The sequence below is a fragment of the Oreochromis aureus genome, linkage group 7 (genome assembly GCF_013358895.1).
Source record: "Oreochromis aureus strain Israel breed Guangdong linkage group 7, ZZ_aureus, whole genome shotgun sequence".
NCBI classification, from domain to species: Eukaryota; Metazoa; Chordata; class Actinopteri; order Cichliformes; family Cichlidae; genus Oreochromis; species Oreochromis aureus.
In genome coordinates this window covers 64,300,318-64,326,601 of record NC_052948.1, presented here as the reverse complement: position 1 = coordinate 64,326,601, position 26,284 = coordinate 64,300,318, and the positions used below count along the sequence as shown (strand labels likewise).

General features: G+C 43.4%; 1 protein-coding gene across 5 annotated transcripts; it reads left to right on the top strand.

The window, feature by feature from the left end:
- Positions 1-5: 5 nt before the first annotated feature.
- Positions 6-25,830, top strand: tdrd12 (tudor domain containing 12). Of its 5 annotated transcripts, none has more exons than XM_031733273.2 (37): positions 6-221; positions 437-492; positions 1,187-1,351; positions 1,434-1,570; positions 3,613-3,732; positions 3,810-3,865; positions 3,956-4,041; positions 4,128-4,299; positions 4,681-4,748; positions 4,834-4,943; positions 5,027-5,092; positions 5,174-5,225; positions 5,697-5,722; positions 5,821-5,889; positions 6,244-6,312; positions 7,415-7,475; positions 7,660-7,767; positions 9,432-9,614; positions 9,688-9,841; positions 9,953-10,080; positions 11,593-11,781; positions 12,592-12,720; positions 13,155-13,272; positions 13,389-13,528; positions 14,047-14,261; positions 14,528-14,609; positions 14,788-14,969; positions 15,080-15,287; positions 16,001-16,093; positions 16,271-16,437; positions 16,534-16,776; positions 17,388-17,452; positions 17,893-17,977; positions 18,071-18,184; positions 23,429-23,582; positions 23,720-23,786; positions 24,611-25,830. In XM_031733273.2, exons 2-37 carry the CDS (start codon positions 469-471, stop codon positions 24,691-24,693), a joined length of 4,188 nt encoding a protein of 1,395 aa, XP_031589133.1. In that variant the 5' UTR covers positions 6-221; positions 437-468; the 3' UTR covers positions 24,694-25,830. The 5 variants fall into 5 exon arrangements, with proteins under 5 accessions (XP_031589133.1, XP_031589132.1, XP_031589134.1 ...); XM_031733272.2 differs by having other exon boundaries at positions 336-492; XM_031733274.2 differs by having other exon boundaries at positions 6-492; positions 5,030-5,092.
- The last annotated feature ends 454 nt before the right edge of the window (positions 25,831-26,284 follow it).

The window sequence follows — 26,284 nt, the reverse complement described above, 5'->3', positions numbered from 1 at the left end:
CGCTTTTTTCCTGGAATTTATTTGGTAAATTTCTCAGCTTTTTCTTCAATCATGTTTTAATGGATAAAATGAATAAAAAATAAATTAAATTAAGCGGATATTTTTACAATAACGAACACGCTGGCACCGTAGCGCCCTCTACCGGTCAGACTCGGAACTGACCCCCCTCCCTCCGCTTTTGTTCGCGCCTTACACTCGCTGCTGCTTTTCCCCACAAACAGGTATGTTCGACCTGCGAATTCGACGCTAAACAGAAACGATTTACAGGAAAAAAGTTGTTTTAACCGAAGACTGAATTTTTTTTTCTTTTTTTAATGGTTTATCTGAAATTTCAGTAAAACGGAGCGTAGCTGGCGAGCTAACGTTAGCTAACTGGGCTCAAGTTTAAACAGTTGACGTTCGAGAAAATCCGTTAAATCCGACCGTTTACTTCTAGTGTCGCTGCTGTGGGACTGACGAAGTGAAGAAATGCTGAAAATATCTGTTCTGAAGGTACGTGATCCTTTAATGGCTATGTTACTGCTTTAATGATTAGCTAATTATTGGCTCACAGGTTCAGTTTTGATGTCCAACAGGTGTAGTTGGTGTATTTAACCCTTTCACGCATAGTGGTCACTACAGTGGACAGCTATTCAAAGGCTATTTTCTTGTATTTGTGTCAGTGTTGACGGTATACTTGCACATAAACCACTACATTGGACACAGATGTGTCACTCTATACCCTGCCACCCACTGGTCAGGCAGTGGACTAAGTACATGTTTAAAAAAAAAGAAGTTAAAACCCTTTTTTTTCATGCCTAAAGATGAATAAAAATAATGAAGAAAAAATCCTGATTGCGGTTGTCATAATTCATATATGAAAGGGTTAAAAACCTTTAAAATATCACTTATCACAAAGGTGCTTCAGGGGTGATTACATGTCACCTCCATAAGATAAGGTAACCTTTATTAGTTCCACACGTTGGAAATTTGTCACATGTCACTGGGAGAAAGTGAAACAAAATAAGTGTAATAATGAAAGTATGCAAAGACTGAAGACTTTATTTTTCTTTAATTTGTTAAAATGTCCCAAACACTTGTAAGTTAGGTATTTCAGTGAAGTTCAAGCTGAGCATCAAGAGGTGCAAAACGCACCTTTCTATGCAGCACAGTGACGATCATGTGTACTTAAAACTGAACTCTGCAGGTGGAGAACCCATCGTGCCTCTGGGGCCGGCCCATTTGGGGTCTCAGCGGCGATGTGGAGACTTCAGAACTTTACAAAAAGCTACATTTTCAGATGAACCTCTTCTACCGCGGCGCCAAGCAGGACATGCGCACGCTAAAGCCCACATCGTTGGAGGAAGGACGGGTATGAAGACGTCAGAAACGTTGTCGCTCCTGTGTTGGGTGAGGTGATAGAGTAAGGAAATTTGTGTGCGCTTTCCTGTCAGGTGTATGTGGTGTACTGGGCAGTAAAGAAGTCGTGGTGTCGGGCTGTGGTGGAGTCTATCTTCGTGGACTCGGTTTCCTGTCAAGCTTGGTGCTTTCTGGTCGACCACGGAGAACAAGTCGTCGTCCCCTCAGAGCAGTAAGACCAGAGCAGCTCGGGAACGACTGCTTCCACAGCGCGCACACGCAAACACACACACACACACACACACACACACACAGACACAACAGTCGGGTCAGAATAGTATACACAATATATCCTTAGGCTTCATGCAAGAACATTTTCAGCCTGTTATCTTAAACCTGTTGGGCCTTCAGTTAGACTTTGCAGCGCCTTTAAAGCTGGTTAGTTTTACGCGCTTCAGAATAAAATATAAAAACCAGGTAGAGGTTTTAGGTTAAATGTAACTGATAATCCTCATTTTTAACACATTTAACATAACTGATACTGCTAAAACATGGCTTCCCACACACAGCCTTTTCAGAATCAGAATGACTTTATTTATCCCCAAGGGGCAATTAAGATACAACAGAGCAGCATGACGTTGAAGATAAGGACAGGACATAAACAGGCAATAAGAGTGAGATAATAAATACACAGAATATACAGTATATACACAGTTTAAAAGTTAAAGGGACTGAAAGGTGAATAAATAACTGTAAGTGACTAAAAGTGAGTAAAGTGTCAGCAGTATAAAAAGTAGAATAGTTTATGTTTCTGGTGTGGGAAATGTTCTTATCGGCTGGAGTTAAAAAGCAGAGTGGCTTTGGGGACAAAAGTGTCTCTCCTCCTCTCAGTCCTGAAGGAGATGCAGCAGAGGCGCCGCCCAGAGGGGAGCCATTGAAAGGCGGGGTGAAGAATGTGAGAGGGGTCATTGATGATTTTGGCTGCCTGTCTAAGGGCCTGTTGGCTGAAAACCTGTGCCAGAGTTCTGACAGGCAGGCCAATGATTTTAGAGCACACTGATGCAGTGTGCTGCAGTCTGTTCCTGTTCTGAAGGCTGAGGGAGTGGAACCAGCAGGTGATGGAGAAGGTCATGATGTTTTCCAGGAAGGCGTAGTAAAAAGTCATCATGATGGGTGTGCTGACTCCAAAGGAGTTGAGTTTCCTAAGGAGGTATAGCCGTTGGTGGCACCTCCTGAGAATCTCTTCAGTGTTGGCAGAGAATTTCAGGAGGTTGTCAAAGATGGTTCCCGGGTATTTGTACTCCTCAACTACCTGCACTGACTTCCCATGGATGGTGGTGGTGACTGAAGCAGCCAGATCCCTCTGCCTACTGGAGAAGGTCACCACCATCTCTTTGGTTTTGCTCACGTTCAGTTCAAGTTTGGAGCTGTCACACCACTCTACAAACTCCTGCAGAGCGGGCCTGTGGTGTTGTGAGGGGCCTGACAACTGTGTCGTCAGCATATTTCACCAGGTGACAGTTGGACTGTCTGCAGTCATCGGTGTAGAGGATGAAGAGCAGGGGGGAGAGCACACAGCTCTGGGGGGAGCCAGTGAAGGTGGAACGGTGGAACAGTGTTTGCACTGCGGACCCAACCTGTCAGTTTTAAAATATTCCATAACTTTCATCTCATATTATTTAGTCTTAAATGTTCTTGTCTTTCATTAAAAATGGCTCCTATCATTTCTGGATGTCACTTACGTTATAACTTCTTAGCACTATCCTATGGAGAACCTGCATTTCCTTTCTTGTTTTCCTTCTTTGCAGTGAGTGTGTGGTGACAGATTAAGCTACATGGTCCTCCACCTGTTTTCTTCCTTTTCTGTTAGTTTCTGTTAGTCTGTTAGTCTTGGTTTATGGGTTTGGAGACAAAGATACAGGAGGCTGATCTGTTACAGAGGAGAATAGGAAGACTTCAGGGGAGTTTTATGAGGACATGCAGAGGGTTGTTGTGACAGAGGAGGATGTTGGGATAGGAGGAGAGTGAGGTTCAATTTTAGATAATATATTATTGATTTACTTCCCTAGGCTCTTATTTTGAAAATCTAAATCTGCGGGGAGCTGGGGGAAAAAAAAAAGAAAACTTTTTTTTAAAAAGGTGCTGCTGCGTGGTTCTAGACGTGAAGGTCGACTCTGCAGACACGTCAGGGGTGTGTGCGATTTTTTTTTTTGTTTGTTTGTTTGTTTTTTGTTTTTGCATCTGTTTGGTTTTTAACTCTATCCCTTCTGAAAGGATCCGGGTGGCGATGGAGAACTTCCTTCAGCTGCCTTTCGGGGTGCGAAGGTTCCACCTGGCGGGAATCAAACCAACAACCCTACGAGTGTCTCTGCTTGAGGAGAAGGCAGAGCTCAAGTAAGGCAAGCTCATCTCATGTAGTTTAGAAGCTGCAGTGGAGCACATTTGTAGGTCTTTCTTGTGTTCTTCTGCAGACCGTCGGCTCGGTGGGACAGCTCCGCCACGCTCTTCCTGCACAAGCTGCTGCAAGGTGAGCGTTACAGCTCCTGCTTTAACAGCATTAACATTAGGTTTTATTTTTCGTGGAATGCATCTGTAAGCTTGACTCGTCTTCTCAAAGCATCGACCCTGAAGGAAGCCGTGCTGCTTGAACCCGAGTCAGACTCTACCCCCATCAAGCTTTACGTGACCATTGGTGACATCAAGGTCAAGTTTGACTAAAAAGCTTTTATTTTGCACGCAGACTTGTTTGGACACACGTGATCACGTTTGTATTAACCTTTCTTAAACAGATCTGTGTGAACGACGACTTGGTGGCAAAGAGGTTTGCCTACTACAGCACAAATTCAACCGACGGCCTGGAGGAGGGGGACCGACTTCCTGTGATGCTGTCCTCCAGCATCTTAACCCAGAGCGTCTCCCTGGTCTCAAACAAGCCGACAGCACAAACCCAACCACCTTCCGGTAAACAGATATATGAACTCTGGCTCACCGCTCTCAGCACATGTTGCTTTGATCCATGTTTGATTTGTCTGCAACGAATCAAACATGGATGCATCTGCTGCGGTGGCCCCTCAGGAAAAAAAGGAAATAAAATACCTGGTAGTTTGCATTAATGCTTAACACCTCTGGCTCTTAACAATTGGCTACTTCTCTACCATCATTTCTGCTCTTATGAGCTTTTCGGTCTGTTGAGCTCTGGACCGCTGCAGCGCCGTGGTTTGTTCATTTTCAGTCATTGCTGCTGAGCTTTATCTATCAGGCTGATGGCCTGAAACATGAAAGAGAGTGCACTTTCTTCTTCATGTGACTTTATTCGTTCCGGTGCTTGTTTCTGTGTCCCAGATCAGCAGTGTCTGGTTGAAGCTGTGGGGGCAGCTGATTGGCTTACAGCTCCTTCCCCGCCTCCTCAGGTATGCAGCCCTGCTAGCTCACTCACTGTTATCTGTGTTCTAATGACACAACCACATGCGCCGAACTCTCACGTCTCTGCTTTAGATTGTACAACACAAGCTGGTGAAGGCTGGAGGTGAACATCGGTCAGTGGTCACAAAACAACAGCTATCTCCAAACAGCCAATCAGGGAGCGGCTCAGACGCAGCTAAAAGGTGAGCGCTCGTTCAGTTTTTCAGTTTATTGTTCAGCAGAGTTCCGATTAAAAGCAACCTATTGGCCTCTGTTCACGCTTCAGCAGCTCGTCAGACGACACAGACTCGTCTCTGGCTGCAGCCCTCACTAAAAACCTTCAGCTCTTCAGGTGAGTCGGCCACAGTCTCAGATCGCATGCACAAAATGTTGTACATCATCATGTGTGACGGGCTGTCGCCCCTCCTCACAGGTTTCTACAGTTTATGAAGCCTGGCAGCAGTTTCGAGCCAGCAGCTCCGCAGGTGAGTGCATTTTCCAACATTGCAGGTGCAGGTTGGACCAACCAGGTCCTAACAGCTGAGCCCGCCGTCTACTCCAGCGGTGTCAGCAGGGGGTGCTCTTTAATGTACACGTGTCGTGCAGGCATGAATCCTCCTCAAGGTTTGAGTTAATATTTCATGCAGGAGGAAGCATCTCAGTCAGCAGCTGGTTGTTGTAAATGTCCAGTTGGCTTGACGTGCTGCAGGTTTGCTGCACTCATACAGAAACAAGAGCAGCTTTTAGATGATGCACCTACTCCTGTGTGAGATTAGGATTTCCACCCGCTCATAGTAAGAACATTTGAGCCTGTGCGGGACGACTGCTGTGAGGTCAGACTCGGGACTGACTTGGTGCTGTTGGTGACTAAACTCTGTTCCATCCTGTGATGTTTCTGAACTTCCTGAACAGTGAAACTAAAATCCAGAATCTTGTTTGGTTTGTTTTCCCTGCAGGAAGCGGAGGTGTTGCCTCTGATAAGGTAAAAGACAAAAGTTAGCCCAGATAGTAGTCTGTTATTTGAGCTGATTGCTTCATTTTTATTGTTTGGTTCCCCTCACTGACTGCAGTCTCTTTCAGCAATGAAAAACCAGAAGCTGAGAATCTTCAGAGCTGTCAGGCTGAATCTTTGGTGGATGAAGAGGCAAGGTAGAGTACTCTGCATGAGGAAAAGCCAAATCAAATGGTCATACTGAGTACTCTTAGGGGTACTTTGGAGTGCAACAACAGGACCTACAGTTTACATATATATTCTCAGAGTCTACCAGAGTTGAAAATAGCATTTCTGTGATGCTGGGCGTTTGTGCAGCTCCTTCTCTGTATAGTTCTTCCATCTTTAACCTCCTATACCTAAACAGAATTCCATTAGACTGCTGCACATTCCCGGGAAAATCTCATGAGATTAATTAATATTAATAATAATGTGTGTTTTCTCCACATTCAGCATCTTTGTCTTCATCTTAATCGTGTTTCTGATTTTCTCCACTCTGTTCTTTTAATCAGCAGCTCCAGCAGATCTGTCGCCTCGGCTCCACCAGAGGAGACCCAGAGCAGCGACTGGGTCTGTGCACGGTGAGCTGCAGTTTTTCTCTCTTAGGAAGCAACGATACAGATCAAGCTGATAAAAACATGTTACAGGATGGAAGCTCCTGCACACTGTGTTTTAACCATACAGCTCCTGTCTTTGAGCTGTCCTCGATCCCCATAAGACATAAGCACTGAGTATAGACGTGAATTTAAATGTTTTTCATTTAATTCAAGTTTATTTTTTTTAAAATTGTTTTAACTGCACCTGATGAAAATACGATTACTGGCTTGGATAAAAGGTGTGTTAATCATTTCTTTGAGTTTGCTTGTAAAATCCACTCACCGGCCACTGTATTAGACACACCTGTATCTAACTGCTTGTTAACAAATATCAGGTACCGTGTGATTGGCTGATTAGTGAGCAGCAGTTCTCTGGGGAGAAAATGCCTTTTTTAAGGTCAGAGAAGGGCCAGACAGCTTCGAGTTGATAGGATGGCCAATAGGAAGTTGGATAATCAGTTTTTAGAACCAAGGTGTGCAGATGAGCATCTCTGTCTTGAAGCAGAAGAGCTACACAGCAGAAACTGAGGCTTCTGTTCACACAAACTCACCAAAACTGGACAATAAAAGATGGAAAAACACTGTACGACCTGATGAGTCTTTATATCTGCTGCGATGGTTCAGAGTCAAAGTTTGGCGTGAACAGCATAACAGCATGGATCCATACTGCCTGTAACTCCACAGCCTACCTGAATGTTGTTGCTGACTGTGTCCATCCCTGACCACAGCGTAGCATCCTCTGATGGCTGCTTCCAGCTGAAAAACACACCACGTCACAGATCATCTCAGATGGCCTCGACATTCAGCAAATCTCAGTCCAAAAGAGCATCTTTGAGATGTGGTGAAGCACGCAACAGCTGTGTGATGATGTCATGTTAACATGGACCAAAATCTCTGAGGAGCGTTTGCAGAAGCTTGCTGAATCTAAGCCATGTAAAATGAAATCAGCTCTAAAGCCAAAAGCACCTCCAACCTGGCACTACCAAGGTGTACCTAATGAAGTGGCCGTGTAGTACTATGTCAGGCAGTAATGCGTGTCCAGACTGTTTGACTGAAGTAGTTTCTTCATGTTCTGTCTGTGATGCAGCCTGTTGGAGTTGTTGAACCCACAGGCTCTGAACCCGGATCCCGACGCCGAAGACGCTGTGGTACGTTTACGCAGACTCTGATTTAAAGGCAAAGTTATAGAGTGCAAATAAAATTTAAAAAAACAATTTTACCTCTTAGAAAATATAAAAATGAAAGCCTGTAGATTTATTGATTGTTACTCGTCCAATCACTGCTCATGATGTTATTTAAAGCCTCCTTTGTCCTTTCACCTGCATGCCTCAGGTTTCTCCCTTCGACCCCTGCAGAAGTGGGATTCTGGTGCATGCTACCTTCCCAGTAGAGCCGTGGATCAGTGTGAATGACCCCACCATCGCAGACACCCTCTGCTGGGTAAACAAGAATACGCCCTGAGTTTGTCATCAGGGTCTTTAACATGCTAGGAAACGAGAGTTTAGTGACCTGCACATTCAGGTATAATTGTAAATGTTGTGAAAGTGGTTTCGTTATTAATAACACAGCATCAGATTCAATTTCAAATTTGAAATGTTCTCAGAAATGGTTCAGAAATATACAAATAAAGTTGTTGTTGTTAATTTACTGATTATTTCCTTCATCTGGAGTATTTAAAAGATGGACATACATATCTGATGGCCGGGCATTTTTTATTATTGTTTTTTTTAATGAAAGCCTTGAGCATGGGGTTGATTTGAAGTTGAATCTGAGGATGAGTGTGTTCTTACACTTGACCCTAATTGACATAAAGGACATTTTAAATTCAGTAAGATTTTAAACTATCATGCGAGACCATAAGATCACGAGTGCATGTTTAAGGCACTTGAGCATCGGCTTCCCTTATAGGACACAGGAGCGATGCTGTCGCCATAATTTTTAAAGCTCAACGAGGCATTGTCGCTGTCCATGAGGACCGAGCGATCAGACAGTGAGCGTAGTGATGCTGAGACTTGAGGCCTCAGAGCCTGGCCGAAAAAAAGAATCAGCACCTGGATTTAACTAAGCAAACAGGTAAGAGTGATTCGTAGGTTTCAACTGGCAACAGGTTATTTAACCCTGAAGCAGTAAGTAGATTCTCATTTCTTAACCTACCATGTTTGAAGACATGGTCCTGGAGAAGATTTTACTCGAATTGGGATCAAATTATTGTCCTTCATCAAGCAAAGAAATAACGTGAGAGAAACTGAAAGTACTGAAACTGGGTTAAAAACAGTCCAACATATTAAAACCTGGGAGGACAGAGGTGAACCATCATCTTTGAGGAAGAAATGTGGTCATCGTCGTGATCAGACATCACAAATGTTGGTGAAATGTATACAACGCAAAGAGGACTCAGGGGACTGAGACTAAACTGTTGTGTTATAGTAAGAAAAGCACTTGATGGTTGGATGGTCTCATGAGTCCAGGTTTAACTGGGGTGGTGCTTCCAGGATTCATACACACTGTGGAAGATTGGTGCTGGAAGTCCAAAAAATGGAGCCACAACCACAGAGGTCAGACCGAAGCCCCAGGAACGTGCGGGAGACTTTACACAGTTTGACTCTCGAATCCTCAACTCAAGATCTTGGTGAAAAATTACTGGAACTCTGGACTGAAGTATGTGTTTATGTATATGTCAGCTTACCTAAAGGTTATTAGAGTGATGGGAGTGTGGCTGGGCCGTGTGTAACAGGAATCCGCACTCATGCCTTTTGTCTCAACAGATTATAATTGTCCAGTGTCTAGAGCTGAAATAGTTAAATTATAGCCATAAAAAAGAGCAGCTAGGAAATAATTACTGATTATTGATCTTATTTGATAACTATCCCTTTCATCCACACTCTCATGTGACTGCTCCGTCTTCTCTTGTGTCAGCCCCTCGCCGCTCTTTAACCTCCATCTGAGTTTCAAACACAGTCAGTAGAAAAGGTGGACGTAGACACCACGGCTCACGAAGCGTCTGTTTTTTTTTTTTGAGTGGTAGTAGTGAGACAGCATTTAGTGGACATTAGAGGAAGTGTGGTTGTTGGTGGTTTCTCTCACAGCAACCGGTTTGTCTCCAGGTGCAGCGGAAGCAGTACAGCACTTTGTCTCCAGCCGACTGTTACAGCTGGCCAGCTGTGGCTCGAGGATGCCATACCCTTGTTATCTCCAGCAGCGCAGACCAGCCGCTCAGCTACCTTACCCCACTCCTTACTCACATCATGCTGAACTCCATCTTCACTTCCCACACCTCCAGCTCAGGGGTGAGTGCACACATAGGAGGCAAGAAGCATGGATGAACTCCACATTGATAGTGATAAAAGTGTATGTTTGTAGCCCATAGCTGTGCTGCTGTGTCCCGGCTGGGAGAAGGTCCAAGCTGTTTATGACCTCCTGGGGGTGAGTAAGGTCTCCCAAAAACTCTACCCCACAACTGTGCTGCTGGGCATCGGCAAGGACGAGGCTAAGAGTGTCAAGATCCCCAAAAACTGTGAGTTAAACACAACCAGCGTCATCGCAGTCTGCTAGGTGGTCGATAAATGATTGATTTAAGTCAGTAATTATTCAGAATCTGACGGTCTTCTAATCTGATTAATTCCAGGCCTGCTGTTGGTGACCACTCCTTTCAGTCTGGTCCGTCTGCTGTCCTGCCACTGCTTCCTGTTCCTGCGGCTGTGCCACCTGGTGCTCGACGAAGCTGACCAGCTCGTCAGTCTGGCTCCAGATGAGGTGACCACTAATGAACTAATGATGTACAAGTGTAAATGTGCACACATCGCTTCAGTTTTTAGTTCTGTTTTTGTTGACAGGCATAAGATCAAGGATCAATTCAAATGGTAATCTGTAATAAAACTTATTAGAGGGGTTAGAGAGAATTATTTCCAAAAAATACAAACCTACAAACCTGAATCCAAAAGATAAGCAGAGTACAATGTGCAGGGGTACAGAGGACGTGCAGACTGATCGTGGAGGCAGAAGCCTCAGCAGAGAAGTCCAGATCTCCCTCTCTCCAGCCTCCTGCTCCAGCTCACCCAGAGTGTTCCCAGGACATCCTGGAGAGGCTCTCTAGCCTCCTCAGCTGGCTCCTTTCGATGTGGAATCATGAACTCCTCATCCTGTCAGTAAGGGAGCTCCACTCTTAACAGAGAGCTCATTTCCACTGCTTGTATCCACTGTCTCTGAGAACTTGTGACCATAAGTGAGGGTTTGAAAATAACCAATGATTACATCACTAATCATTCTTCTGCTCCACTCTCGCCTCACTCCTGAACAAAACCCCAAGAAACCTAAACCATATAATTAGTCTGTGACCCGGAGGCCATGGTCCTGCTCCCGCCTCAGACTTTGAGGTGCTAATTTACACACAGCTGTGAACTGCTCCAGTGTGAGCTTGAGGCTACCAGCTAATGAAGCCAACAGAACCATGTTATCTGTAAAACACAGAAGTGAGATCCTGAAGCGGAAGCTTTCCACCACCTGGCTATCCCTGGATGTTCTGTCCATAACAGCTATGAACAGTCAAAGATCCAGGTTTGTGTGTCCTTTGAACAAAGCGTGTTTCAGAATAAGAGTCTTTTATTTTGAAAATAGACTAGATTATCCAGTCCCTTCCTGCCCAGCTCACCTGCTCTGTGCAGGGTGATGCAGTTTCTGTAAAAAGTAAAATACTACATCTAGTGCTATTTTATGTGACAGTTAGCAGAGAGACTCTTCTGCGATCCATCTGATGAAATTAATGTTGAAACTAGAATGTGCTGCAGTTACATTAATGTTATTCTCTGATAGCTGTGTTTGTTTCAAGGAAAAATATGATCTTCTGTTGTATTTGTGAAGTAGTATTTTGTAGTGATAGGAAGACAGGAAGTGATCATTATTGATGGGAATAAGCAGAATGGACAGGATTAGAAATCAGAGGGACAGCTCAGCTTGAGCTGTGTGGACAGACTGTAAATTCAGCAGGTTAACAAGAACAGGTGGAACCAGTCTGCACGGCCAGTCACACAGGTGGCAAAACAAATGTAGAAAGTACGACACAGCATGACACACAAAAGTGGCTTTTGAAACTGGAAACCCACGACAGATTTTCAGGCCTGATATTCTTTAGCTACAAGTATTTTTACCATTGATAATATTTTTAAGAGAGTAAACGGCTATTTTGTAGTTAGACGCTGTTTATAGTTACAAAGAGTTTGATGGTTGGATTTTACCAAACCTGAAATATTTTTCTGTTTCTTCTGTCAGATGACGACCATCTTGCAGCACTTCCAGGTCACCTCTGACAAGGAAAGTGATTCCTGTCCTCCGCAGCTGATTGTTGTAGCCAAAAGATGGACAAATCACATGGAGGGTTTGTTATCCACTTACATGCCATGCCCCAGCATTGTCATAAGTGTTCCCGAGGAAGCCGCTCTCTACGGTAACGTTCAGCAGGTCAGTAAAAACTTTCCTGTTCAAATTTTTTTTAAGTATCTGCATTAAATAGACTGAAGGAGAAGGAGCTGGGTGCAGTGTAAAGCTGGGCACACACTCTGCGAGTTTTGGCCCATTTTGAGATGATTTTTCAGTCGTACGACCGTTTTAGGGATCAGCCCGAGTTTCACCTTAATCATGTGTCGTGCATCGTGTAGTATAGATGGGGTAATGAGAGCTCCCGATCAGCAATCATATGGTTACAAGAAAATCAAACCTGTTTGAAACCCTGGTCGCCCCTCGTGAGGCTATCGCACTGTTTTAGCAGCGCCACGAGCCGATTTAGCGCAGCCTCTCACACTGCGCACGCGCAAACACAGAAATGGAAGTGAAAAAGACGGAGCGGCACGGCAGTGCAGCGTGTGACCTGGACAAAGCGATGGAGGCACAACTTGTAGAACTTTGGCAAGCTCGTCCGAGCCTTTTCGATGTGGCCTCACAAAATTATCACAACCACAATAACCGTGAAAAGAGTTGGATTGTGTGTGGGTGTGTATGAGAGACAGATTTTGTGTTGTATATTAGCCATATAATATAAGCTTTGGTAACACTTCATGCTACCAAGCTAAAATCTGGACACACAGTGTGAGCACTCAGGTCGCATCAGGCCGTATAGTGTGAGAACATGCATCGTGACCTACAAACTTGTAATCCCTGCGATTCAGTCATACAGTTTGATCGGGAGCTGAATAACGCGACTGAAATAATTGCACAGTGCATGCCCGGCTTAAGCGGAAATCTTCACTGGCTTGTGTTTTGTTCCCCCTGCAGGTCATCCTCATGACTCTGGAGATCAGTAAGATCTCAGTCCTGTTGGGAACGCTCAGCTTCAGCCCCGACGTAGGCCAGAAGACGCTGATCGTAGCGAACTCCTTTCAGGAGGTCGATGATGTGTTCAAGGTGACACACAGGCTTCTTTTTACATCCAAGTATATAATTTTGTCATAAAATCAGGACAGGAAGATATGGACTCCATCCTGTCTCTCAAACAACCACAACACAAACAATGATCTCATATAAATGTGTCCAGTGAAACACAGATGTGCAGTGCTGTAAAATAACAAGTCCATCCTTACAGCTTCAATAGTAGTACAGTAATATACTCTACAAACAAAACGTTACTATGTGCAGACACAGATACCTGCTAATTAGTCTCATTACAGCCAGATAAAATCCCGGAGCTTCACTCTCACAAACCGGAGCTCAGACGTTTTATAATCTTCACCTTTTAAAAACAGCTCCAGTTCTCTGTGGTACTCAACTGTGTGCAGTTGATTAAACTAAAAGCAATCATTTTAATTTAAATCTGCCCTCCTGACGTTTTCTTCCGTCAGGCTGTGAGCACCAGGTCAGTTTTCTGCCTCAAGATCCACGAAGGGTTAACTCATGACATCGACTTTGTGCTTGAACAGTGGAAGAAGGACATCGGCCCCGGGACTCACGTTATTCTCGGTAACTGAAAATAGTTCTCAATTTGTTTCTATGATGACCGTTAACCTGATTACATGAACCTGAACATGAGCTGTGCAGCTGTCATTTCTTTTTCTTGTTTGACCTTTGACCTCTAGTAACCACCGACGATTGTCTCAAGGGTCTGGACATCAGAGATGCGACCTGCGTCGTCCATTACAGTTTCCCCTCTTCTCCTAAGCTCTTTGGCAGCCGACTCTTCTGCATGGCTGAAAACTTCAGGAACTTCTCAAAGCGAGTAAGAACGAGCGGCGGATGCAGTTTATTAGGAACACCTGTACACCTGCTTATTCAGGTAACACAGGGTGTGAAGTCCTGCAGCAAGTGTATGCTCACACAAACATCCAAACAGAAAAACTGTGGTTGTCTATGTTTCTTCTGCCGCTGTGCTCTGATCTGACACAGCATTAAAAGTTTAGTGATCATCTTGTCACTGCAAAAACTCAAGAACCTCAAGAGGAACTTGACAAAGAGCCCAGCCATCAGCACGGCCTCCAAAATACTCAGATTCCAAAGTGATCAGAGTTTAAATGAAACAAACTGGTGCAGCAGAGTTCAGGAGATTAAGACCCTCAACACCACCCTACCATTCTCTGGGGCTGACGGTGGAGCTGTATGGAAAATATGGCTTTCAGAGCAGAGGGAGGCCATATGTATTTTGGTGTTCTTAATAAAGTGCTCACTATTAACGAACATAAGCAGATGTTAACCATCAATGTTTGAGGTCCTGGATGACTTTTTAATTTTTCTCCTCAGGATCAAATGAGGAGTTCTGCCGTCACCAGGTCGGTGCTGCTGATCTCAGAAAGGAACGCCCGCCACGTCATTGGGGTTCTGCGCTACCTGGAAAGGGCAAATGCCCTGCTGCCCCCCGAGCTCCTGACCTTCGCACAGGGGGTACAAATGGCAAACGAGGACCAGAAAACAGACCGCCACCTCTGCAGCCACCTGAAGAGTTTTGGCGTGTGCAGGTCTCCAGATTATACACGACTCTGTGGTTTGTCTTGTTCACTGGTTCGGTGCTTATTCTTTAGTCTGTAGATAAGTTTGTCTGTCACATGGATGATTTACTGGCAGCCATCTTTCTCATGCTGGGTCCTTTTACCAATCAGATTTTTACCTACCCTTTTTTTTTTTAATTAGCCATATTGTTGCTTGGGTTGTGTATAACATCATGAGTTTTCAGACAGTAAAGAGAAAATGGCTCGTATGTTATTCTGTGTGCTTCCCCCTGCAGAAACAATGGCATTTGTCCTGAACGCCACCGCTTCATCTCACAGCTGGATCAGTCCAAGCTGCCGGCATCTGGAGTCATAGAAGTGAGGATGATGCTTCTTTTCTCAGAGTGATGTTCTAAATCATGATGTTGTGAGGATATTACATTGGTTCAATAGTGGAGTTCCTGGACAGAAACCCTGAAGTTTGTTTAATGATCACGCAAAACACTGATTGTACTTAAAACAACACAAACAGTGGATGTGACTCTGTGTCTCCGAGGTTGTACCGCTCTACATAAAGACAGCCTCAGTCTTCTACGGCCGTGTCGTCGAGAAGGAGGACGGAGGCTTTGAGAAAATGGCCTCTGAGATGGCTTCGTACTACGCAGAGAAGAAGCTTGGAGCCAAGAAGCTGCTGGAAGGAGGACTGTACGCTGTGCAGGAGGACGATGTCTTCCACAGGTCTGACAAATCAAATCTAAACACCACCGCTGGGTGGCGATGATTTCAGCCTCACACTCTGGGACTGTGAGTTCATCACTGTAAGTCAACTCCTGTGTGTTTTCTATCAGGGTGAAGCTCCTCTCTGTGCCCGACAGAGGCGACCGGCTGTTTTTCAGCGTACTTGTTTGCTTCATTGACATGGGAAAGGAGGAGGAGGTGAAATCCCATCAGATCCTTGAGCTGCCGGAGCAGTTTCACTCTCTGCATGAACAGGCTGTAGAGATCGTTGTCTGCCGGGTCAAACCAATTGATTCTGAGACCAGCTGGCACCCCAAGGTTTCCCTTTCTCACTCTGAAGTCATGCACACCCACAGCCGCATTGTTATTTAACACAATCATTCATTAAGTTAGGATTAAAAATGATTAGATCAGAGACAAAGTATGAGGCCGAGCAAGCTATCGAAAAGTGTCAACTTTAATTAAGCTCCAATTTAAATTCCAATTAATTCCTCTGCTGCTTCCACCACTTCTCTCTCTCTCTCTCTCTCCTCTCTGATTTATTCTTAGAGCTGATTGGTTGCAGAGTAGGCTGTCATTCATCAGCACTGGCATTATCTTTCTGTTGCTGTTGCATTTCTGTTTATTCATTATAAGTTGATCTGTGAGCTACTGGCAGCCGTGGATCTTGCTTTGGGTACAAGAGGTTCATATCCTGGATGAGCCCCCAAACGTTTTACAGTTCCTATGTGCATGGCTTAAGATGCCACCATGCTGTTTTAGGTCAACCAGATGTTTAATAATGAAAATATTGTTTTTTACAAAGAACAAACAGAAATAAGGGAGATGGGAGCCTTGACCAAAACAAACAGCTAAACCGCTAAATATTCCTCTGAGATCTGGAGGCAAAAATTTATGCATTCTCTGACTTTTACTTCTGGTAGATAGATCTTCTTCACCAAAGGTTCTCTTTCCATCTTAAGAATGGGACAAGGAAAAAGAGTGTGTTTAATTTTATATTTTTTTTTTTTTTTTTTTTTTTGCACCTGCAGGTTACCAGAGCCATCAGCCAGAAGATCCGCGGACTTCAGCATCGAGCCAGAGTAGTTCTCAGCCTGGGAAACACAGTTTTTGTTGATCCAATGGTGAGGTTTCACATTTTAAACATCCCTCCATACAGTCATCTATACAAAGCTGTTAATATTTACAGTTTACAAAGCATAAAAAAGTTGCAGTTTTAAAGTGTGTCCGACCTGAGCTCTGGACTGGTTTTTAGCACCGCTGGTCATGTCGGGATTCCCTTTTTGTTTTCTTCCTTGAAGGTTCGCGTCACCCAGATTCCAGGAATGAAAACTGTCATCAATGAATACAACGTCCAGGCGGAGATCCTGAAGACCGGGATGGGAATCAGGAACCAGGAGCATGTGGACCTGCTGAGAGCGCTGTGTGAGGAGAACAGCAGCAGCAAGGATGATGGTCACGTGTCCAGGTAAAAGGACAACCAACCAAAGTATTCACTTGAGGTTTTATCAGCCAGTTTTCTTAAAAGAAGACTAAAGTACCAGGTGTTTGTGGGTGTTTTCAGGCTGGCAGATAATATTACATCTCTGGAGGATGTCAGGATTACAGCTGAGGAAGAAGTTCTGGCCAACAACTTCAAGGCTCCAGACCTTTCTCCACTAGAGGCAATGAGGTCAGGAAACCAGTCCCTGGTCCCAGCACCTACAGATCACCTGGTCCCAGTGTGTGATCAGAACTCCCAGTCAGAGAGTGAGGGTGGTTTTGGACAGAGAAACACTGATAAGAAGTCAGCTGAGCAGATGGAGAGGTTTGTGTTCCTATGATTCAAAGGATGAAAAAACACAGACATTTTCCACCAAACATCTGTCAGAAGGTTTTAGACGACACAGCACAGAAAATGCTGTTCTCATATATACACAACCAAAAAAACACATTTCTGTAGACCTGCTGCTGTGTTTTTGACACTAAATTGTGGAAACAGCGGTAGGTGCTGGACTGAATGTGAAACACTTGAAATAAAGACCTCCTAATGAACGCAGGTAGTTTATTTGCAGCAGGATATACTTGTTGTCTCGGTTAAAAAAAACATTTCGATAAGTAAGAAAAGAACATACAATCCAAGCTCTGTGCAAAGAAAAGCTGTCATCAGGCTCTATTTTACAAAAAGCGCCTGAGAGCAGATTCCATGTGTAGATGAAAATGCATTAAACTCTCACAAAACAACAGAAATAGTCTCAAACCACAAACCTTACTTTAAGGGGGAAATTCCCTCTTAATTTCCATCCATGGACGAGGTCTTCCAGTTTTCCTTATTACTCTGGCTCGATGCTTTCCTTATTATCCTTCAGATGTTGTGTCTGACTTCTATTGATCCAGCTGATAAACTGAACGAAATCTTTATCGTTTTCCTACACGCAGCACCAGAGATGGAGACGTTTTCCCATCAACCAGCTACACTGCTGCTCTGAACCTGCATGAAGAAGGTAAAAATCTTATTCAGTCCAAACTTCAGTAACAACAAATACATCAGAGCTTTTCCAGGTTTGAGATGGGCGTGGTTGTTACCTTTGCCCATAAGAGACATGAAAATATTATATGAAATCCATCCTAAATTATAAATATAGGTCTATTAGTACAGTGACCTCACAGCAGCCATATTATTGGTCAGATAATTGCACTACAAAACTCCCAACAGCACAAACACAGTCAAGAGGTGCAGTTCAGGTGAAACCGAGCAGCCAGCTAGCAGCTAGAGCCGCTCGTGTCGCCATCCACCTGTCACTCAGAGGTCACGCCTCATAAAAAATTATGTAAATGCAAAAAGATAATTAAAAAAAATCTTTTGGCTACTCAGCATGCAGTTAAGTGTGTGTGTGTGTGTGTGTGTGTGTGTGTGTGTGTGTGTGTGTGCGTGTGCATACAGGTGTGCAGGAAGGTGCTGATCAAAGCACCAGGGAGCAGGTCATCAGCACCAGCATCAGAACAGGCTCTGATGATGCATCACGAAGGTAAAAGCCTGGAAGAACTCCCCACAGCAGCATCTGTACCTAAAGGTGTTTGACTGATTTTCAGTCCTAACCTGCGTCTCCTGGTTGTTTCAGTTTCCACCCTCTGATCCGCTGGTACCAGACGCACGACTCTGCGATTGTGACCATGAAGCTGGCAAACCCGGAGAACCAGCGCTGCGACTTCTACTCGGACCGAGTCATTTACAGGTCTGTCAGATTCAGACCTTCAATGAGCGCTTACTTATTTGGTATCACATCCAACACTCAGTGGAGCTTGTTATCCAGAGCACTTTACACAGGTGGGAGTGGGTACATGTTCAGCATAACCAGCCTGCATGTGAATTACACTCGAGTTTAATCGTGAGCTGTGAAAACACTCAGTTCTGTTTAGTATCTGACGCAAAGTTAATCAGTTGTTTGGATTAATGAAGTTATTTTGTAATCTATTTTAATTAATTCTCAGCCATTTAATTAAAAAATCCATAATCTAGAGCAGATGTGCAAAATGTTTAGGCAGATAAATTTGAAACGTTGGTACAAGGAAAAGTCCATCAGAGTTTATTTCCCATAATTCAGCAAATAGTTTCTGCTCCTGTTGTTTTGCACAGATTTAATTATTCCACCCTCCCAATAAAATGTTTTAATATCAACATTTAGTGTCACATTATTACAATTATAATTCTACAATTAGCTTCGATGGTGCTACTTTTAAAAGGCATTCAAAGCTTATTCATGACAAGTCCAGCCTGTCGTCTTCATGGCCACCAGATATCGCTCCAACATGTCCTGGCTCTGCCCCGGGGTCTCCTTTCAGTTGAAGATCCCCAAAACACCTCACCTGGCAGGTGTACTGCTCTGATTCTGAACCATCTCAGCTGGTTTGTTTCGATGAGAAGTAGCAACTCTACTCTGAAGTCATCTGGAATGATTTCCATTCTCTGACCTTTCTGCAGCCTGTATCCAAGATCTTATCTTTTCACTAACTTCCCACAGCTCAAGAAGTCCTGTTGTGGCTCCTTGAGCTTGTGCCTTTTGGCACAACCAGGTAAGGTTCTTGATCTTTATGGACCTGTTGCCACTCCCCCAGTGTTTCTGTGTCTGTGATCGTTTAAAGTCTACTCATCGTGTGTGGCCACAGGTGAGAGTAGGAATCTAAATTGTCCACTAAATGGACAATCACTGCAGACACTGCACCACTGTGTCATTTCTGCTTGCCTGCACTCATAAGACCTAAACCTCTAAAACAAAGTGCTGTAAACACTTATGGCTAGGGATGGGTATTGATAAGATTTTCACGATTCCATTTTCGATTCTGTTTTTCGATTCTCTTATCGATTCTTTTTAAAAAAGGAGAGCACTAAGGTCGATTAGCTTAGAACTGTTTTATATCTTCTCTTTGAACAAGATAGAAATTTAGGAGTAACATGGCCTTACAAACCCAACAGTGAGATCTTAAGAGATCCACAGCCTACGGCTCTTCAATGGGGTGTCACAGGGTCCCCTGGAAAAAAATTGTAAATGTAAAATAGTAAAATAAATATTCTTCTGTAGCAATAACAAAGTATAACATAAATTATTCTGTAGCAATTGCACAAGAATATCCAGTAATGTCCCTGCCTACAATTAAACACATTCACTTACCGAAAATCGGGGCAAATGGGTGCAAGCCTTTGACCACAAACTTAGTCACTGCTCGGTGACGTTCGTCTATCCTGGCCTGAAAGGAGATGCTAACTGTAGACTGCAGCGAGAACTGCCAGCCAGACTCTGTCTGTCTCATCATGGTCGCCTAAATGCACAGTAATGGCAGGTTTTGTAATAAGGCAGATCGCGCTAACATAATATGCACTGTTAGCTGATTATTTACCTGCCGCATTAACGGGAGAGGACGTGCACATGTTACCGCTGCTGCTGGGTTGAGATTCACGAGTCCGGAGCGGAATTAAAAACACGACATTCATTTAAGGTTATCGCGTGTTTTGTGAGCAAATGCTTTTGCATCTTCGTAGTGTTTCCTCCTTTAAATGAAATATCTACTTTGCAAGTATTGCAAGTTGCCCTGTTGTCATCCGTTCTGGTAAAGTATAACCAAACTTTTGAGCGTTTGAGCCGCTTAGGCGCCCTGCCAGGTAAATGACGCTCCGCAACGTGGTGACGCTCATTCGGGCGACTGGAATCGATAAGGGAATCGTTTGCAAAAATGGCAAACGATTCCAAGGAATTGAAACAGTGGGAACCGGTTCTCAACAAGAACCGGTTTCGATACCCATCCCTACCTCTGACTCCGTCTTCAGTTTAAAACCTTTCAGATTGTATTTTAATCCATAGATGATGACACAGCCATCCATTCTGGCTTTCTGATTGGGCATTTTCACATGACCTTTTTTTTTCTTTTTTAAAGAAAACCAGCACATGAACCATAACCAATATTTAAAATTAAAAGTAAAAAAGAATAAATACAAGATCGGCAGCCTTTGCAAAATCTTATTCTCTGATTTTAAAAGTCAAGGTGCTAGACTGCTTTGCGGTCACGTTAGGGCTGTGCGATATGACCAAAATCTCATATCCCGATATTAAGACATCTATCGTCCGATAACGATATAAATCACAAAAATGTAACATTTTCTGTAAATTCTGTGAATCTCGGGCAGCTCGACTTGCGTGAAGTGTTTCCAGCTGGTCGTCGTGTACCTGGAGTAGAGTGTTTTAACTGATGCATGAAACGATACATTTTTAGACATAGGTTGTAACGGCCGCCGTTTTCTTTGTATTTATTACACGGCGTGCTGCGGGGAAAGGCCTGTTCTAACGTTTGAGTCTAAGGTTTATTTTTTAGCACCTGACGGCTCTTTTTTGCTTCTCATCCGTAAATACTCTGCATCTTTCATGTGATTCAGTTTATTTTGAAAAGTCTCAACAGGATCTTGAGCTTTATTGTGAAAGGTTTATGTGGAAAATAAACAAGCGGACACGAGGTGGTTTTACCGTCGTTGTTGCTAACGACACTCATAAAAACAAGCGCTTGTCCGTCCGTAGTGTGGTTATATTAAATATAAGAGAAAGAGAGAACTTTAGGAAATTAATATAGCCACTACAGTGACCATCAAAACGATGAAAAAATATTGCCGTAAACAGTTTATTTTGCGACACCACGAAACAAACGATAGCGTAAAATGAAACGATAGACGTTTTTATATCGTCATCCGATATATATCGTTATATCGAACAGCCCTAGGTCACGTACAAACTCCTGCTCACTCTCATCCCATCATCTTGAAGTTACTGACCTCAAATGACCTCACTGCTGCAGACTGGGGACACATCAGCATCGTCCTCCTCTGGGACCTTTCAGGAGTTTTTCAGTCTCCTTAGTCCATCTTTAACTGCTTGTCTAACTACTCTGGCCTCCCTGGTTGTGACTCCCAAGTCATTGACCCAAAAACATTAATGTGGATAGATACTGTCTTCAGAGGTCCACAACAATAGATGTCATCCACGACTCCACCCTCTCAGTCATCACACATTAAATCCTCTCTAAAACAGTCTCCAGACTCGAGCTGCTGAAGCCTTGTTCAGTCCTGGACTGCTGTTTGCTCAGCCTGTCTCCCTGGACACGATGCAGTCTCATGCACCTCCTCTGGCTCCCAGTCAAGTCCTGCGTCTTCTGTATCCTTCTCACCTACAGATCCCTACATGGCCACGGCCCCCGTTTATCTCACCACCTCCCTATAAAAACAGACGTACTCTGTCCCTCACACCAGAGTGTGGTCCTCTGGGGACAGTCTTACAGTATTTACTAAAATAGATGACTACATGAATAACATATGAACGGAGTCCATTCCAGGTTTTTAGATTTAGTTTAGGAGAGCAGATGATAAACAACAATAATCAACAGGTACATATTATCCTCCTCTGGCTATTACTAGGAAAGTTGCTCACCTGCTCTCCAAAAGGAGATACCTAGAACACATTACATGGAACTATAAACACAAATTGGGGGGAGGTCCGTGCTGCTGTCATGGTAAACAAGTAAATAAATGAACGAACAATAATAATATAAATAAATTAAGAGGAGAGAAAAAAAAACAGGTAACAGTGAGATCAAGTGAAGTCAGCTCTTGTGGGGGTAATGAATAGGATCCAATTGTTCCAAATTTGGTAGAATTTGGCCTTTTGATTTCTTAACAGATATGTCAATTTTTCCATTCTAAATATCTCTAGAATGATCCCAAACCAGTCATCCAGGGTAGGCTGGACTGGGCTTAACCATCTTCTAGTAATTGTTTTTTTACTTGCCACCAAGAGTAATTGCGCCAACTTAATCTCACTCCTACATTCCAAAAAAGGGACCAGACCCCTGTACAAAACCTTAAAATCTAAAGGTATTTGAACGTTAAAGACTGGACTTAAGGAGGCCTGGACACCCATCCAGAAATTTTTTAATTTGGGACAGTCCCAAAAGACATGAAAATGGTTAGCAACAGTCGAGCCGCATTGTCTCCAGCATTGCATATGAACCCCTTTGTATCTCTCCTGATATGGTGTCTTGAAATACCTAATGATATTCTTCCAGCCATGTTCCTTCCAGCTCATAGAACTGGATGTAGCCCACTGACAGTGCCAAACATTTTCCCATTCCCCCCCAGAAATAACAATCCCTGATTCCCTTTCCCATTTATCTTTAGTGTATAAAGTATTATCCTCGCTGGCACTAGAGAGAGCTTTGTATAATTTGGAGATGGATTTAGTAGGAATCATGGTTGTGGCATTTTTCAGGATGAGGAAAAAATGCGACTCAACATCATTAAAGTCAGACAATTTGCATTCATGATCAATATATGATCTCAGCTGTAGATATCTGTGGAAATCGTATTTTGTCAAGTAGTGGTTGTCCCGCGGGGCTTCAAATCTGAGCACAATATTTCTATGAGTAAGAGCGAGGAATGTCGTAAGGCCATAGGATATCCATGCTTTAAAGTTAGAGTCGTGTCTATTTGGGATAAAATCTGAGTCGAAAGCAAACCACCTGAAAATTTTTAACATTTTGTGTATCCCACAGATGTTAATTACCCTCTGCCAAACTTGGAGGGTGTCAGTTAGCCAGGGGTTCCCCAAGGTTTCCAGCCGACACATTAAACCCTTATCTGCCATTACAGCTTGTAGAGGGAGTCGCACCAACAAGCTGGACTCCAGTTCCTTCCACCTAGCTGTGTATGTTTCGTTGCACCAATATAAGAGGGGGGTTATTTGAGCTGCATAATAGTAATTCCTGAGGGAGGGGAGACCCAGTCCTCCCTTTTCCTTGGGGAGCTGGAGGGTGGCATATTTAACCCTTGGCTTTCGGCCCTGCCAGATAAATCTGGAGATCCACTTGTCCCACTCAATAAATTGATGACTACACAGAAGAACCGGTGCTTTGCTGATTGCTCTCTCTTTGGTGATTGTGTTCAGTGGCAGCGTTAACGGTCGGTTCTACAGAGCTGACCTGGAGCTTCACTACAAAATCGCAGCTGACGTTTGCTGCTGGGAAATGAAATCCAATGAACCAGTTCTCAAACTAGTGAAGCAGCAGCCGGGACCCTGGGACAAACTCCTCAGAAACAAGGTACTGATTTAGTTTTCTTTGATTTACAGAAGAAATGTAGGATTATCTTCACATTAACTGTAAGGAAATATAGTAAAAGCAGTAATTGCTCCATGCTAAGAAAAGCAGCAATACTAATAGGATATTTCTTGTCCTAGAATATATTTGTGAGTTATGACATGGAGCACTTTGATGAGGGTGAAGCTGAGGACGGAGTGCCAAATGGTAAGATCCTGAAAGCCCAACGAAGTCTAAGTGTGACTGTTATAGATGGAATCTGAGAACGTGTAAAACACTGATGTTAGGGATTGTGGATAATGTCCACAAAATCGGAATGATTTGCAAATCGTGTAAGCCCAATATTTAAAACATTTCTAAATAGTTTGGATGAGGATGTCAGAGGTCTGGAGAAACGCAATGTTCAATGCAAAAACAGTGATGGTTGTAATGTTGGTGGATTGGAAATGGAAAGCTTTGCCTTTCACCTCGGTGCTCCACCCCCGCACTCCCATGACTCCCGGCTGTTTCGCCCTCACAGACGAGAAGTTGAACAGTTTATGGAAACATTGTCGGTGTCAAAATGCAAAGGATTATTGGTTTTCACAATAAAAATTAAAATATTGAGATAATGCAGAGAAACATGTGCACAGGCCAGGCTGCAGACCTGAAATGTTCAGGAACACTGAGAACCTTCCACACGTTTCAGCTGCATGGTTCAGTCTGAGTGCCGCTGAAGCAAAGTCCATCGTTCTTGTTCCACTGGTCCCACTCAGGGTCACGGGCGTCTTCCTGTGTGCGAACCACGGTGCCACTGTGATGCAACATTTAAAACGAGCAGATATTTTCATATTTTTCTAAAATCCAGAGAATTTCTGCGTTTGTAATATTTGATACGTTGTCTTTGTACTTGTTTTGTTTTGTTTTTTTTTAAACTGTGATTTTTGAATAATTGAATTATGTTTTCATTTATTTTCCTTCTGTGTTGCAGCTCTTCAGTTTGCTTAGAAACAGGATTTAATTTTTTTACCGTTTTATTTTTTGATTGTCAGGTCCGTGGTTTGTGGAGAACACGGGTGAAGATGACTGGTATGGGAACTCGGAGAGCAGCAGTGAGAGCGACGACTTTTTATAACATCCTCCAAACACCGTCATCCTTGGGGTCGTGGTGTCTGTTCTGTGACCTTTGACCTCAGTAATGTTGAGGCTTCTGCCGGTTCAATGGGAGCAAATTAACTTGAGCACAGAGTAGGGGTTCCAGATTTACTTACACGAGAGTCCAGCTGCTGCGTTTTCACCATCATGTCAGTGACAGGAAAAAAAATTTGGGTTCTGTTTTCACTTTGATTTTTTTCCCAGTGACCGTTCATCGTTGTTCTGAAATAGTCATAGTGTTCCCCCTCCGACCAAGGTTTGTGAGCTATTTCAGGTGTCACACTTCCTCTAAAGAAATTTCACCCGTGCATCCTCCATTAGATCTCCTGATGTTTTGGGTCATATTGTGCAAAAATACAGACGATCTGAAATTTTCATCCTTCAACAAACGGACAAAAAACATGGAACCAATATATTAAAAAAGCAGGAAAGTGGTAGTGCTTTCCGGCTGTTACTGCTGACTCAGCGCAGCTTCTTGTACCAACAGACCGTGAAATGATTAGTTAGGATCTCTATCAAATGTCTGATTTAAGAAAACTTGAACCACTTTTGGTTTAGTTTTTATGAGCAGTTTAAAAGGTATTTTCTGTAAATTCATGTTTTTTATCGAGATGACTTTCTGACTAAAGATGTTTGTGCTGACAAAACGTAACAGTAGAACGATCTGCAGGAATAACCAGCACCATGTACGGAGATTCGTGGACTAACTGTCCTTTTAAATTGGTGAACAAACACTGGGGCTCCAAAATACTTCCTGATGTCAGTCACATGACGGTGAGATGCTGATAACGGACTCTGGTGTGTGTGGGTCACAGGGAATGCTGTAAGGTAAATGTAATGACTGGAGCCAAAACTGCGTTTTGATTTTTCTTTATTTCAAATTCTCGTCTGCAATTGGTCGCTTCTCCTCCATAGGAACTTTGCTGTTGTTGCTGCTGCACAATAAAAAGTCTTAAATATAAAGTTTACAATAAGAAGTGTACATGTATAAACTGACGATGAGAATTTAAACTAGTCTAAGTTTTAGAAATTTCAGAGTGAGTTGTTTTAAGTTTGAAATGAAAATGTTCCTTTTTAAGCTTCTAATTTTACAGATTATTAAAAATATTCGGTGTGAGCTGACGCTGCCGGGTGAGATTCATACAAGCGGTGGTTGTTCCATTTCAGATTCAGGTCATGTTATTCTTGTTCTTATTCATTGGGTCTTTACTTCTGTTATTTAGTGCAGGTTGGTTTCACAGTGTTCACCCTGGGCTTGTTCTTCTCAAACTCTTTCTGAGGAGAAGACGAGCAGCTGGAAGACGAAACCGTTTAACTTTTCCCACCGCAGTCGATTTAAATCAAACACTGGATGTGACTGAAGGGCCGACTTTGAGCTTTAATTCAGGTTTTCACACCCAGTCTGTGTTAACTGTTTATGAATTACACCCATTTTTCCCCACAGTGACCCACTCTGTAGATGATGATGATGATGATGGTTTCATCTGTAAACTGTATTTACATTTGTGAAGGCATCGCGTGATTGTTGACCTTCACAGTTATACCTCTGCCTCCTCGTCGTATTCTCGGTT

Bases quoted from the DNA above. Each gene is read 5' to 3' on its own strand.
- tdrd12 (XM_031733273.2), top strand. From the start codon at position 469: ATGCTGAAAATATCTGTTCTGAAG. The intron at 6,313-7,414 runs GTGAGCTGCAGT...TCTGTGATGCAG, and splicing joins AGCGACTGGGTCTGTGCACG to CCTGTTGGAGTTGTTGAACC. The intron at 17,978-18,070 runs GTAAAAGCCTGG...TGGTTGTTTCAG, and splicing joins TCTGATGATGCATCACGAAG to TTTCCACCCTCTGATCCGCT.